The sequence below is a fragment of the Ambystoma mexicanum genome, chromosome 7q (genome assembly GCF_040938575.1).
Source record: "Ambystoma mexicanum isolate Mex_15411 chromosome 7q, UKY_AmexF1_1, whole genome shotgun sequence".
Classification (NCBI taxonomy): domain Eukaryota; kingdom Metazoa; phylum Chordata; class Amphibia; order Caudata; family Ambystomatidae; genus Ambystoma; species Ambystoma mexicanum.
The window spans coordinates 614,541,041-614,556,311 of NC_090941.1; the positions used below are offsets into that span (position 1 = coordinate 614,541,041).

Genomic DNA, 15,271 nt, shown 5'->3' on the forward strand with positions numbered 1-15,271 from the left:
TGCTTGGTGGGCAGGAACACCATGGGCCCACCTGTGTTTTGGGATTGCTCATTGTATTCCCATCATGCATGAGAGCAAGATGCAGGTCTGTTTTCAAACAATGCTTAACAGACGACTGTGTTATTTAGAAACCTGCGCAGACTATAGGAAACGTATAGAGATGTTAAGTTGCCGCATGGGAGGCGTGAAATAAATGCACACCAGTCCTAACTTTCAGGCTCAAATCAAGTTGCATTCCAATGCGGGTCTTGCATTTATAATGGGGAAATATTTTGAAAATGCTGATCTAGGGAGGATTTACTGAATAGAACTTGCGTGCTCCGTTTCTGCACATTTGTGAGACATGGGTGGGTGAATGAAATGGGTATGCCAAGTGAGGCAGCTGTGCGGAACCTTTTCTGCATTGGTGGCTGTGGCATTGCTGAAACATCTCCTGAGGGGGTTCTCACCGTGCCCCAGTCTTCACAGCGGGGCCCTTTTCCCGCTTGCAAGGCAGAGAGGACAGGCCGCTGAATCTGCCGGTGACGCGCCGAGGAAGGGACCCATCGTGTGGAACACACCGTTCCAGGAAGTGCTGCCTGTGACCCTTCTCCCAGCTGGAGAGCTTGTGGGGCAGAAGCCGTGAATGAGGAGGACAGGGCGGCCCAGCACAGAGGTCAGTTCTGAAATTCTCAATGAAAGGAATCACAGAATGGAAACATGGTTGCCTGTTCTCAAGCCCCAACTATATTGAAAAAGAAGGAAGCTTGGCGACAGAGTGGTGATGGGGATCTGCGTTTCAGACATAGGGGTGGGGTCATGGACTTTTCGGACTCCTTGCTTTTGGACACAAAGAGGTAAAATGGAATTCCGAACAAGGAAAGGGGGTGCTTTCAAAACAGGGAGGATGAGCGTGGGTAGCACTTTAGACAGCGTGCCCCCAGCAGTGGGTGTTTGTGATAAGAAACCGAGGGAGGGAGCGAGTGCATGTGTGGGTGCAACCGAGGGACAATTTGACTAATCAAGAAATGCACAGGCTCGGAGTCGCCTAACGGGCACTAGGGCAAAGCCCACAATACTAGTGTAGGCCAGTATTTCTGGCCAAAGTGGGCCAATTTACTGTTAACTTTTTTTCTTCTCGTTTTAAGAACTCCGCCTTGGGTACTGCTGAAACAGTCTGTCACTAAAGAAACGAATTGCCATATGCAACTGTGGGCCTCTTTTTCTTTAGCGCCCGAGACCATGTTGGGCCCCAATGCGACCCTGCAAACAGTATGTTAAAAACAGAGGGAGACAGAGAAAGAGAGCGAATGGCTGTGCATGTTTGCTTGGCAGTGGAAAGAAGTGGGGTTTAAATTACACCAAGAGCAAGCAGAATAATGTTCATTTTTCAGGTTCCATTTGTTACCGAAATCAGGATTGTGCTGCCGATCGTAAACCACCTTCTTAGTCTGCGCTCGCCACTAGATGGCGCTACTGCGATTTAAATGCCACTGATGACAAATTGAAATCGCTTTCATAGTGATGAAAACAGAATGCTCGACAGCTGAAGTGCCGCGCCGGCAGGTGACAGAAAACATTCTAAACTATCACTGCCACATTCTGAAGGGCGCCTATCGGAAAAGATAGTGCGCGCACACAGAGTAAGTACCGAGCAGACACTATGCCGATAATGGCAAGTAAACCTTGCAGAGTATTTTCTTTATGTTTACTGGGGTTACCAAAACGGTGGGGCCGTATCGCTAAATCGTAGTTTAAAGACACCGCTTCATGGACCAGCGGCTATATCATGAAGTACCATGCTAGTGCACTATTGGGTGTTTGCGCTCTCATTCTTTAACCCCTTAGCTGCTAGAACGAGTCGAACCTATACACAGAGAAGTCGTGCAAGCCTGGCCGGCACACGTCCGTGCTTTCCACCCCCACGAGACCACCATGCCATGCAGCTATGTCCAGGGTCTACAGGGAACACACATTTAAGACGTGCACGAGTCAATAGGCCAGAGGTTAAATGAGGTTGCCGAGTGGGATCCTGCTACTAGTCCATTGCATGGGCCGTATTTACAAAATCACTTTTGAATGGAACAATCCCATTGAAAAAGGCTTTGTAAATCAGGCCCCATGTCTCTCTATAAAGCACAAACTCTTTCCATTGGACTATAGAAGGCTTTTGGAACTATGCCAATGCCCATCTCTTACAAATGATCGCGTATAATGGCAGGATAACAGAGGCGCTATGCCCAGAATGCATACTCTGGCATCCATTCATTTACTCATCCACGCTATCCCACTAGCTTCCCAGAGGCAGCTTGCACCCACAGTACCTTGGAGTGGGCGATCGAGAGCGTGTCCACCCAGACTCGCCAGCCTCCCCATTCGTATTTGATGGCGTGATACAGGAGAATCCGGAAGATGTTGTAAACCATCTCTGTGATTTTCTGCTCCTCTGAGTTTTTGGGGTTGATGTACCCCAAGGAAAACATCCAGTCCTGCCAAACCGAGCACTGCAGCAGACACCTGAAAGACAAGTAAGAGGGTTGCATTTGACTCAGATTCAAGTAGTGATTCATTCAGACACTCAGCTCAGGCCTATGCTCGCAGACTCTCAGCTCAGGCCTATGCTCGCAGACCCTCAGCTCAGGCCTATGCTCGCAGACCCTCAGATCAGGCCTGCGCTCGCAGACCCTCAGATCAGGCCTGCGCTCGCAGACCCTCAGGACAGGCCTGCGCTCGCTGACCCTCAGGACAGGCCTGTGCTCGCTGACCCTCAGCTCAGGCTTGTGCTTGAAGACCCACCAACTAGCAAAAAAGATCCAGGGTTTCAGTAAATCCACAGAGAAAGTGCATGGGAAAATGCCCTATAAGCAATGCAGCCTGCTCTCCCCCCACACGCCCCACCCCACCATAAATATAGTCAAGGTGAGACAATGTGTTTACTTGTTAAGTATCTACACCCCAAAATAAACACTGACGGGGAGTCGGAGCACGGTACCTTTAAGCATGCATACACTCAAGCAAGAGCACATCAACATGGAATCCAAAATGCAGAAAAAGAAATGGACAAACCAGCAGCCTCCTGCAACCCGGTTTAAGAGTATTTTGAAATGCAACATAGGAACAGTTTGTGAACCTTGCAAGGAGCAGCCATCAACGAACAGCACAGCAGCAAAAGGCAGGCTTTCAAACTTGAGATTTCGTACTGTTTGATACTTCTAGGTGGAGCAAACCCTTGCACGAAGGGACTGGAGCACCTTAGTGTCAGCCTGTGAGTTAAGCAAGGGGAACGTGGTCCCAGCGGAAGCCAGGCAACATGCGGAAATGATCGGACGACATGCGTACATCTTCTGGCCCAAGATACATGGCCGACCACATCGCAAAGGAAAGTCGCAAAGGGTTCTGGGGGCTGGGAGGCCTGCCCGGAGAGTGTTAGACTTCAAGCAAAGTGCTCTATTGGAACAAACGTAGGGTATGAACCTGTGGGCCAGTGATATACACCCGTACGCGTCTTTTACTTTGAATACAAGTTTGTAACCACAAACATGACTCTTCTGTGTTTGGGTCTCATTCCTGGCTCCTCACACATGTTATTTAAATGCTACAAAGTAACACTATATTTAATTTACTACCTCAGTGTGTCCACTTACTTTTACTCACTCTTAAAGCACTTTTTTTCTTACTTAAGCAAGATAACTCCAATACATCTATTGCTACTACCACAATGTGCTCATACCCTTACAAGCCTCAGGAGGGGTCACTGGGCCTCATTACAAGTTGGGCAGTGCAGGTAAAGCGTAGTGATATTACTGTATACCACCACATTAATGCACCTCCCAACTAGGATTTCGGCAGAAAGTTTGCAGATGCACACCAGCTATGAGCTGCAGGTAAATCTGCCAACTTTCTGCCAAATTTCAGCGGAATTACCGCTGCCTTCCAAAATCCCACATTGAGTCTTGTGGACTCAAAATAAACCAGGAATTGCACTGCCTACCACCAATTGTAATCTGGCAGTAATACAGCTTGACCAAGTGGCGCTAATGGTAATACAGTTTGGTGTTTTCTCAGTGGATTTACCACCAAAATTATAATGAGGCCCATTGTCACTTGAAATAATGACCCTTCCACAAATGATGGCCCGAGGGAAAGTCTTGGGCCATAATTTGGTAGCAGGTCATTATCCCACGATAATTACCCTTACCTCAGTCTTTAAGGCTACAATATAATTGCCCAATTCAAATGGTACTACATTCATTGACCTTGGAAGGTTTAAGGGCTAAGTAAGGCTTGCCGTGTGATTCAAAATTGGAAAGTGCAGGCTGGCCCCATTTCTAAGGAAAGATTGGAGACATTTCGTTATTTGTTTTTTAAAAACCCTGCCATGGACTTCTTTAAACGAGTCCATCAGGAGCTGAAGACGGGCAACCACCGCAGCAGCAAGTGGAGTGTCATCCAGAAACGGATGGAAGGACAAGACCAATCCTGAAGCCTGATATTTCAGCCACTCCACGCTAATGCTAAACAACCTGACAGTAAAAGACATATCCCGGGAGCGAAGTGATGGGCATGGGGCAGTAGAGGACTTGGACTAATCAACTAATCCAGGCTTATTAAGACTGATCACGCTGGGAGGAGAACCACAACATCACTCACCACCCCAATCCTTCAGCCCTTCAAGATATTTATTAGGAGCCAATGGCCGATTGCGTCAAATGTAGAATGTGTGGCCAAGTGCCACTGCCATGAAACACACGGACAGCACCACTTAGCATTCCCGTGCTTTAGCCTAGTCAAAAAGCTCAGTTGCCGAACAGTACTGTGGAATATAAGTGCAGGTCCTTTAATATGACCCAATATTAAAGTGGAGGGAACTTTGACATGTGAAAGGGAAGCATTTGAACACTGAAACTGGACAGTTGACGGGGATGAAACACTACAGGGAAAGAGACACCAGATTAAGTGCTGGGTTTTAGAGCACACAATGGAGTAGACAATTTAGAGATTAGGTCAAATGCTGCCCCAGCAAGTTCAGTTTAACTGCTGTGGTATTTTCCTTAATCTCAGGCCTGTATTGAAGGTTCCAGGTGGTCATGGCTCACTCTTTGAAGCTGCTGCATACCCATTACAGTGCCAACAATTCTAGCAGATGAGAAGTGAAGTCCTACGATTGCCCTTATTGATGTGGGTATTAATTTCAGGGGGCTGACACTAAGACCAGGATGGCCTTACACAAGTGATGTGGTTCTGTGGACTGGGGTATTCAAAGGCAGGTAGTAGGGAGAAGTAGTTATGCCTCATTGCGTGCAATCCTGTGAGGTGCCAAATGCCATTAACCACAAGGAATCGGGAGTGATAGCAATGTACAAAATAAAGGGGTCATTAAATCACTAAACCAATCTAATCATCTGGGGCTGGGTGGTGGTTTGCTGGCAGTAAGACTACAAGCAACTCTTCTCTGGTGGGCCGAACATTTTCCCTTAAACACAAGGGGAACCCTGATGGCTAAGGCGATTTACCGGGTATTAACATTAACCACCAGACTAAAAAGAATCCCCTCAGAGTATTGAAGTATTTTTTCACACCCGACAGTAAGTATTCAATACAAATATAAGTGAGCAAATAGCAACCAAAAAAACTTTTATTCGCAATAAACTGCCCAAACAAAAACATTTTTAAAACAAGAACAGACAAAATGCTATGTGTTCACAAATTATTTTTCAGCAAGGTGACAATTATACAAAACACACAAGTTCTTAAAATCACTAGCTTGTAAAACCAACGCCACACCAAGTGATACAAGCTTATAAAACGATGCAGCAAACATCTGGAATCCTGAGAGTGTATTGCTAGCCACAGTCATTCAAGCCCAACATGTTTCTGTTCTCTCTAATTGGGAACATTATTCGGGGGCATTTAAGTGAATAGTTCAATTGGTGAACTTTAAATCGACCATGTATTATCAAATTGCCAGTGGTGAACCACTTCAAGACACCTGTTCATATACCCTTCACGTCTTGAGCATTATTGGGTGTAGAATGTGTATGTACACATATTAGCCGTCTTTCTTCTCTAAATGCCAAATCCAAAAGAGAACCGTATTGGAGAATAACACTGTAGACATCACACACACGGTTAAGGCACACCCCTTCAATTGTTCTAAATAATATTTAGGAGGGGCATAAAAGAGCTGCGATCTTAGTTATTTAATTTCACATGTGGGTGGACAGAGGAAAATCTCTGGGCGGAATAGTTCTACACTGTCATATGGATCCCAACTGATGGGAGGCATTTCAGATACCCGGCAAGGAAACATATGAGCTACCTTCCATAAGAAAGGTGTTGGGAGGAACAAAACTGCAGATTCATGGTGCTGCTTGATATGGAAAGTAAGATTTTAGCCAAACCCTTTCAGGGGACATACAGAAGTGGACAGACAGCAATCTGGTACCCTGATCACAGCTGGGGATTAAAAAAGGGTCATCAATGATTGATCAGTGCCCGACCTTGAGAAACCCTGCAGAAAAATAAGTACTTCTTGAAATAGTTTTTCGACTGTCAATTTCTCCATTGGGACAGTACTTGCTCCTTAACCTCTGCTAACACGTATGTCACATTCTCAACACTGTATGTTTCCAGTGCCAAGATTGCGACATACACGTTCTTACTGTGTTTAGCATGAATTGTGTTTACCATTGTGCGAAAAGTTGTGCAGTAGTTAAGGAGGTAATAGAAAGTGTGACAAAAACTGTCAAGTTGGGCCGATACCAGGACCACTAATGAAGCTTCATTTTGCCTGCATACATGTAAGGTTAACCAAGAAACAAGTAGACAACGGAGAAACAGACATGAGACGTAAATTGGGCTAAACTTAGGTGTGTTCTGGCCCCATTATTGCATGTATATGTTGTGCAACTGCCTTTCCATCTGGCTCAGAACAGAATGTTACTGGTAACATACGGCACTCGGGCGTAAACCCTGAAAGACATCGAGGATATCAGGTTAATGGACCAGGCAGCAGCAGTAGGTTTGCAACGATCTCCGATTTACAATCCTAGACAATGATCTAAATCCTGCAGAAAAAAAGATTTTTAGTCAAAAAGGTTTTACTGTTTTTAACTGGAAATCTGCACTGACCATTTAGCGATAGTTGAGAACTACTTTTATGTGGGGGTGCTGTTCAAGTCAAAGGTCTGGTAGGGTAATGAGGGAAAGCGGTAATGAGCAAAGTAGGTGTCAGAGCGTAGGCCTGCCTACAATTTCAAGCCCAGAGGGGACCAAACTCAATTCTGCCTCTAAGCAAATTCTATGAGACCAAAACAGTTCAGACGATTCTATATGGGGCTGAGATCAAAAGTAGAAGACAGACTCCTTTGATGGTCTATTGTACGGTCTGACATGGAAAGACTGCTCAACATCAGCTCCATTTGAACAAATTAGACTGCTTGGCATAGACGTCCATTGAAGATCAAATTAAAGTTGCATCATCAAGACTGCTATTCTCGCTACCCCACGCCAAAATTAACCCACGATTAAACACACTATGAGAATATTGTGAAATTCCACTCAGGTAAAAAACGAATTGACACGTGAGGAGGGAATGTTTGGTCTTTTTTCATTGAATGATTAAATGTATCAATGTACGGAGCTGAAGTCCGGGTATTGGCTCGTTTTCTTTCAAAAACAAAGACTATAAATCTGTGAAGCTAAAAGCAGGCCCAGAAGTGATTAAAATGTAAACGTTGATTGTTATTGTGCAGGTGGAAAGCTTACACAGTGTCTTTTTTAAAGCATTAAAGCACCTAGCATGAGTTGTTTTTATTTCAGCCTTGTATGAAATGTGTACCGGTTTTCTATAGGTCTGTGTAATTTAGTGTAAATACGCTAACACACATCACAATTGACAGTGATAAGTAGTGAATAAAAAAATGAAAAACTAAGTGATACATAAAGAAAACAATGCCTCCATCAATAATATTCCTTTTCCAAGAAAAATAATTCCAAAATGGTTGAAAGTCAGCTATGAAACTTTTTTTTCTACAGTTAGAACAGAAAGCAAGTGGATTGTGGCTTTGTGACCATCAATTTGCGTTACCCTGTGATGAGCTCAGTTAACGGGTAAAGCCATAGGGATCCAGAAATAAGAAGCTTCTCCCAAGTACTACCCAGCTGATGAGACATGGCCATTTTAAGATATTCAATAATCAAGGGACTTAATTCTACTACAGTCCCGAGGAAGTGCTATAAAGCCCTGAAAGATGTACTCTGTACCTATGTTTGAATAGAATTAATTTGAAGAAGACAAACTTTAAAATGCAAATCAAGTAAGAGCACCAACACAAACTAGGTGTGGAATAATCATTTTTGGATCCAGTGTGAGGCAACTGCAACTTCAATGGCTCGCTCCTCTTCAAGATTTTACTGCCTTCAGTGCCTCCACATATTGTGCCAGCTTCCGTTCTGCAGTAAGGAGGTCTGCGCCATTCGGGCCACATGTAAAAGAATTGCACTCCTCGACCCCGATTCAGTTCTTTTGGGGTCCTATAGAGGACTTATTTATGTACAATGTTGGCAGAGCAGGCCTAACAGCGTGTCTTGCAGCACTGATCAGTGCCACCCGTTGCCCTAAACTGAAAAAAACGTGTTGGGTAGTTCTCCCACAGGTATACCAGAGGTCATCTTGGGGTCTGCCTGACTCAAGGGCCCAACTCCCTTCCCCAGAATAAATGGAGGACTCTGCCAACAGCAAGTAGAAGGAACAAATTACCTGTAACTGTTGTTCGCCAGCACGGGTCTGGCATGGATTCACATGCTCATGAATATTCCCCCGCAGTCAGGCTGGGAATCCTCGGTAAAAGAAAAAATCAGTTTTGTTTCTGAACTGTCTTTCTCCTAATAACCAATCACTGGTCTCTGGGTCATACTGCCCCCAGCCAATGACTGCCCTCAGGCTCCATCTTCAGATTTGGCAGCACGTAAAGTGGCAGTAGGACCAAGAGAAGAGCCACAGAGGGGTAGGCAGGAGGGTTCGCATGTGAATCCATGCCAGACCCATGCTGGAGAACAACACTTACAGGTAAGTATGGGGTCTGGCATGGATTCACATGCTCATGAATACAAGAATACATAGCAGTACACACATGCACAACCACGGGAGGTGACAAGGCTCAACAATAAGCATTTCAATAACTGAACATTAAGCATCTCTTACCTCCTCACCAGGCTCAACTTCAAGTGAACAGGTTGTGCAGCACTGCTTGACCGACTCTGGACTCCTCCCTGGAATCCCGGCTGATGCAGTAGAATCTCGTGAAGGTGTGCATCGACCTCCACGTAGCAGCCCTGCAGATGTCCAGCAGGGGCACACCAGACAGGAACGCCGTAGTTGCAACGATCTCTCTGGTAGAATGGGTTCTCGGATGGCAAGCCAACGGTCGGTTTGCCAACCGGTGTCTGCGTGTGATGCAGTCGGAGAGCCACCTGGAAATGGAGGCCTTGGAGAGGGACATCCCCTGGTTCATAGGGCCAAAGTTCACAAACAGCTGTGACGTCTTCTGAAAACTCTTTGTGCGGTCCACGTAGAACTTCAGCGCTCTAGCCACATCCAGCGAGTGCAAAGTCCTCTCAGCCAGCGACGAAGGCGACAGGAAGAAAACAGGTAGCACCAAGGGCTCGTTGAGATGGAAGTCTGCTGGCACCTTGGGCATGAAGGAGGGGTGCGTCCTCAGCACGAACGTCATTGCGTGGAAAGTCAAGTACGGAGGCTTACAGGAGGGCCTGGATCTCTCACACTCGTCGTGCGGAGGCGATGGCCACCAGGAACGCCATTTTCCACGACAGGAATTTCAGGGGTGCCGAATGCAGAGGCTCGAACGGGGGGCCCATGAGCCTAGTCAGCACCACATTGAGCTCCCATGCTGGGGCCGGAGCCTTCACCGGCTGAAACGAGCGGAATGGTCCTTTCATGAACTCCTTAACCAGACGATGCGACCACGGCGACAATCGCCCCAGAGTTTTGGTGTAGCGGGAGATAGCCGCCAGATGGATCTTGATAGAGGCGTGCGCCAGTCCCACCTGGTCCAGCGACAGCAAGTACGGCAGCACTTGAGGGGCCGTAATCCGTAGAGGGTTTATCTTCTGTGCACGGCACAGACGGTAAACCTCTTCCATTTATGTCCATAGCACTTAAGAGTCAAAGAAGCCCGGGGCTTGGCAAGCACCTCTTTGCAATCAGCAGGGATCTCGTATCGACCAAACTCTAGTGCTACAGGAGCCAGGCCTGCAGGTTCAGTGACGACGGGTCGTGGTGTACGATCGCGCCTCCTTCCCTGGCGAGAAGATCTGCGTCCGCCGGAAGCTTGACTGGAGGGGGCGCTGACAAGTCCAGAAGGTCCGGGTAACCAGATCTGCCTCGGCCATGCCGGTGCGACGAGGATCCTCCTGCCGTCTAAGTTGAGATAAGTCGTAGGAGCAACAGCAACGGTGGGAACACAGAGGAACAAGCCGTCCCAGGGGAATGAGAACGCATCCCCCATGCTCCCCGGTTGGGGAAACCTGCTGGCGAACTTCCGCCACTTGGTGCTCGTTGCCGTCGCAAACAGATCGATCTGGGGATTGCCCCATCGTCGAAACAGTAGGTCCACCTGATCCTGGCGAAGTTCCCACTCGTGGCAAGAGTGCAGCTCCCTGCTGAGTGAGTTGGCGACAGTGTTTTTTGCTCCTGCCAGATGAAAGGGTACCAGGAACATCCTTTGCACGATGGCCCAGTGCCATATGTCCTGCTCTTCCTTGGAGAGCAGGGGATCTGGTGCCCCCCTGCTTCCGAATGTAGAACATCGTCGTGGTGTTGTCAGTGAAGGACCACACCAGCTTGCCTTTGAGGGATAGGAAGAATGACTTGAGGGCCCAAAACACGGGCCAGAGCTCCAGGACGTTGATGTGCAACGACTTCTCCTCCAGGAGCCAAAGACCTCTTGCGTGGGGATCTCCGGCGTGTGCGCCTCATCCCTCCAGGGAGGTGTCTGTTGTCACAGTCTCCTGTTGCACTGGGGTCTGGAAGTCTGTGCCCGCCGCTAGATGCGCGTGGGCCCCCACCACAGAATCGCTTGACGGAATGTCTCGTTGAGGGCCATCCTGTCCTCGAAGCTTCCCTTTGCCAGCATCTAACAGGCATCGAGGAACTCCTTCAGTGGCCGCATCCCCAGTCTGCACAGCCGAACGAGGTAGATGCATGATGACATCATGCCGAGCAGGGACTTGATGGACCTCACCCTGGCAACCTTCATGGCCAACAGCCGTTGTACCTTGCGCAGGATGGCCTTTATCCTGTCCTCCGACAGTGCGTCTAGGCGCGCCACCGTGTGGAGCCTGGCTCCCAGGAGCTGGGCGTCCTGCGATGGCTCCAAGCAGGACTTTGCATAGTTTATCGAGAACCCCAGTTCCGTGAGCAGGTGGACCATCCTCGCTGTGTGTTCGACGGTGAGTTCCTTTGACTTCACTCAGATGAGCCAATCATGCAGATAGGGGTAGACGTGGATCCCCTGCAGGCGCAGCCACGCCACCACCGGGGCCAGGCACTTGGTGAAGACCATTGGGGCTGACTTCAGACCGAAGGGAAGGGCCCTGAACTGGTAGTGCGGTCCTTGGACTACGAAGCGCAGAAACCTTTGGTGCCCCTTGTGAAAGAGGATGTGAAGTCGGCATCCTCCAGGTCCAGCGACGACCAGAAGTCCCTTTCTTCCAGTTGTCCCAGCACGTGCTGAAAGGTCACCATCTGGAATTTCTGGGATTTTATGTATTTGTTGAGGCGGCGGAGATCTGGGATGGGCCGCCAGCCACCGGTCTTCTTTCGAACGAGGAAGTACTGTGAGTATACTCTGGCACCCCGGAGCCTCTTCGGGACGAGCTCTATCGCGCCCTTCTTTAGCATTGCTCGTACCTTTAGAAGTAGTTGAGGAATGTGGTTTTCTTTCCTGGCCACAGGTGGAATACGGGAACACTTCCCTTGGAACTCCAGAGTGTGCCCGTGGGTCAGGGCAGCCAGCACCCAACGGTCGGTGGAGATGGATTTCCATGCGCCGATTAAGTTTGCCAGCCGGCCTCCCACCGGGGTGCTCGGGTGGGGGCCCGACGTCACGGCCGGTTCAGTCCTGCTTCGCCGAGGCCTTACCACCTTGGCCCCCTTGGCGACAACGATGTCCACCGGCCTTATTGCAGCCTCTGTAGGCTTCCTGTGACGAAGAACGGGCCGCCTGACTATATGAGGAAGAGCTGCCTCTGAATCCTTTGGAGGCACCTTGTGACTTGCCTCTGGAGGGCTGAAAGGATGGCCGTCTCGGTGTCTGCCTTGATGGCCTGCAACCATTAGTCTACTGCCTTGCCGAACAAGTTGTTTCTGTCGAAGGGCATGTCGAGTACCCTCGTCTGAACCTCCTGATGGAAGTCGTTGGCACTGAGCCATCCCCGCTGGCAGAGGCAAACAATGTTGCCCATCTGGTGGAAGCTGGTGTCTGCGAGGTCTGTGGCCACTGTGATGGCGTGGTCCAAAGCCTCCTTGCCTTCTTGCAATATTTCAAGGGCTTCCGCCCTCTTCTCTGGGAGGAAATCCAGGCGGGGCCAATTTTAAACCACAGCTCCCTATCGTAGCGGGCCATGATAGTGAGAGTGTTGGCCGTCTTAATGGTCGTCGCCGCCGACGAGATGGCCAGACATCCCATGATGTCCAACTTCTTCCCCTCGCCGTCTGGCAGGAAAGTGGAAGTCAACGCCGTCGCCCCAGCCGATTTCTTCTTGGCCACCGCAGAGACCACTGAGTCCGGGGACAGCTGCACTCTGAGGCACATCGGTGCAGAGTCTGGAACCCAGTACTACTTCTCGTACTGGTCCCTCTTCGCCAGGGCCGAGGGTGGGTTCTTCAGGAGGGCCAGCCCTTGTCCCAGATGTCGTCCAACAACGGGACCGAGAGAACGGTCTTCCTCTTGGCCTCTCGGTCGTTGGTAAAGGAATCCCTCTTCTGCTCTTCAGGGCATAGCTGAAAAAGCTCTGAGGCCCTAGTGATCATGTCGTGAAAGGAGCCAATTTCGTCAGGGGGAGAAGCCCGGGTGGGGGCGACAGTAGATCAAGTTCCGTCATCGCCGCTGTCGTCGTCCGTCCCCGTCTCTGTCTCCATCTTGTCCCTCGGTGGAGGGGATGGAGGTGAAGGATGGAAGGGGCGGGGGAGGATGGACCCACCTTCACTTGGATGGTGGGCTCTCTGACAGTCCAGGCGCTGCTAGATCGTCTGCCGGAGGCAAGGGCATCCTTGTCCTTATTTCTGTGCTCAGCGTGTGCAAGGCTAGCAAGATGTCGTCTGACCTGTCCACCGGTGGAGGCAGCGGTTGCGACAGCAGCGTCGGCAGTGGTGTAGAGTCCTCCGGCTCGTTGTCGATCTGCTGTTCCTCGCTGTCTCCCCCGTCGCTTTCCACATCCGCCTCGTCGGGGTCCTTCCTGTAGGCTGACCTCGGCGAATTGCTTGTCAAGAACTGACTTGAGTCCTGAAAGCTCATCCTCGGAGGAGATATCCGAGTCCAGTAGGACTATCGTGCCCCACCTTTTTCTCACCCAGGGGCTTCATGGGGGTCTTATCGATGGGCATGAAAGACGATTCCGGCCAGCCGGGCAGGGAAACCCTTGGCTTGGGGGCCGTCTCCACTGGGGCCGCCCCCATACTCTTCACCAGGGATGCTGCCACCCCCTCAATCGAGGCCTTAGCCTGGTGAATCTGAGCCTTCACAACCTTAGGTGTGTCTGAGGCCTTCACCGTGGGTCATGGCCAAAGACAAAGGAGACTCGAGACACTCCCCCATGGCTTTCTCCATTGGAACAATCCGGGCCTTCTCCAGAAACTTCCCCGGGTTGTCTGACTTCCTCTTCATCAAGCCGGAGAGTTGGCTCGTGGTTGACGGCATTGGTCATGCTGCGCCCGACCTGGCAGCCGAGGAGCCCGTACCAACAGTGCTCCCAGTGCCCGCGGACTCACGGTGCTTAGCCGTATGTTGGGCCCCCGTCGCCGGAACGCCCTCAAAGGTCTTAAAAGACTGCTTGGATTTCCTCTTGGGAGAGGTACGTTGCCGGGGCTCACCTGCCGCTGGGCTCTTCGACTCCAGCCAGTCAGCGAGTCACTTGTGACGGTCCTTCATGGTCTGGGAGGACATGTCCTTGCAGAATGCACAGCCCTCTGCGATGTATCCACGTGAAGGCAGTAGATGCACCGGGAGTGCCCATCCTCCTTGGAAGACGTTCTGTAGTCCACATCCTGGGCAGATCCTAAACAGAGGTGTCGAGTCTCCTTTGTCTTTGGCCATGACCACCAGGGGTAGGCCTCCAAGATCTTCTGGAACCCTCCAAGAAGTGAAATTTGACTGAACAAAAAAAAAATCACCCTTGAGGGATTTCCGAAACGGGTCCCTGTTGATCGGAAGATGAATCGGTGGAGCTTGAGGCTCAAATTGACCGAAAAAATAAGAGTAAACTCTTTAGAAAACGCAATATGCAGTAAAAGCTCGAGAGCCAAGCACGAGGACTCTCAACACTTGAACATGCGGTAAAAATCTGAAGATGGCTGCCTGAGGAGGGGCTTAGGTAGAGGGCAGTCATTGGCTGGGGGCAGTATGAACCAGAGACCAGTGATTGGTTATTAGGAGAAAGACAGTTCAGAAATGAAACTGAAACAGATTTTTTCTTTTACTGAGGATTCCCAGTCTGACGACGGGGAATATTCATGAGCATGTGAATCCATGCCAGACCCTATGCTGGAGAACTGCGGTTTATTGCAAAAACCAACAGGGATCCTACAAGACAATCAAGACTCTCCAGTACTTCTCAGTACTCCATGGTTTGCATCTGCAAACCACGGCAAAGGTTTGATTGCGTCAAACCTTTGGCCCCGGGATGACGCTTGATTGCGTCATCCCGGGGCCTTTGCCCGAAAAACCTACCACCACACATGATTTGGTATTGAGGGTGGTAGCACGTATGTAAGTACCCTATAGAGGTTATTCTACTGGTACTTGCATGTCTGGTGGCAGGCCTATCCTGTCCTGTCTCCAAGAAACTATTACACTGTTGCAGAGTAATGGGCTTACCATTGGTTCTTGCCCCTTGCCATCCACCGCTGATTTGTATGCTGTGATTGGTTAGAGCTGATCTCCCCAGGCCCGGGACTCAATTCGGTTCTCAGCCCTCTGTGCACCTCTTCTAGGTGATGTGAACGATTATGTGTCTGTATTGTAACTGGTAGTGTACCACTGTTGCCTATGAG

The 15,271-nt window shown here is 49.5% G+C and overlaps 1 protein-coding gene across 6 annotated transcripts in view; it reads right to left on the bottom strand.

Moving 5' to 3' along the window:
- Positions 1-15,271, bottom strand: part of NBEA (neurobeachin) — a 2,584,133-nt gene that overhangs the window by 1,881,330 nt on the left and 687,532 nt on the right. For all 6 annotated transcript variants that reach the window (XM_069640609.1, XM_069640605.1, XM_069640608.1 and 3 more), the window contains exon 21: positions 2,304-2,496. In XM_069640609.1, the coding sequence (XP_069496710.1) occupies positions 2,304-2,496 (193 nt within the window). The remainder of the gene's footprint in view (positions 1-2,303; positions 2,497-15,271) is intronic.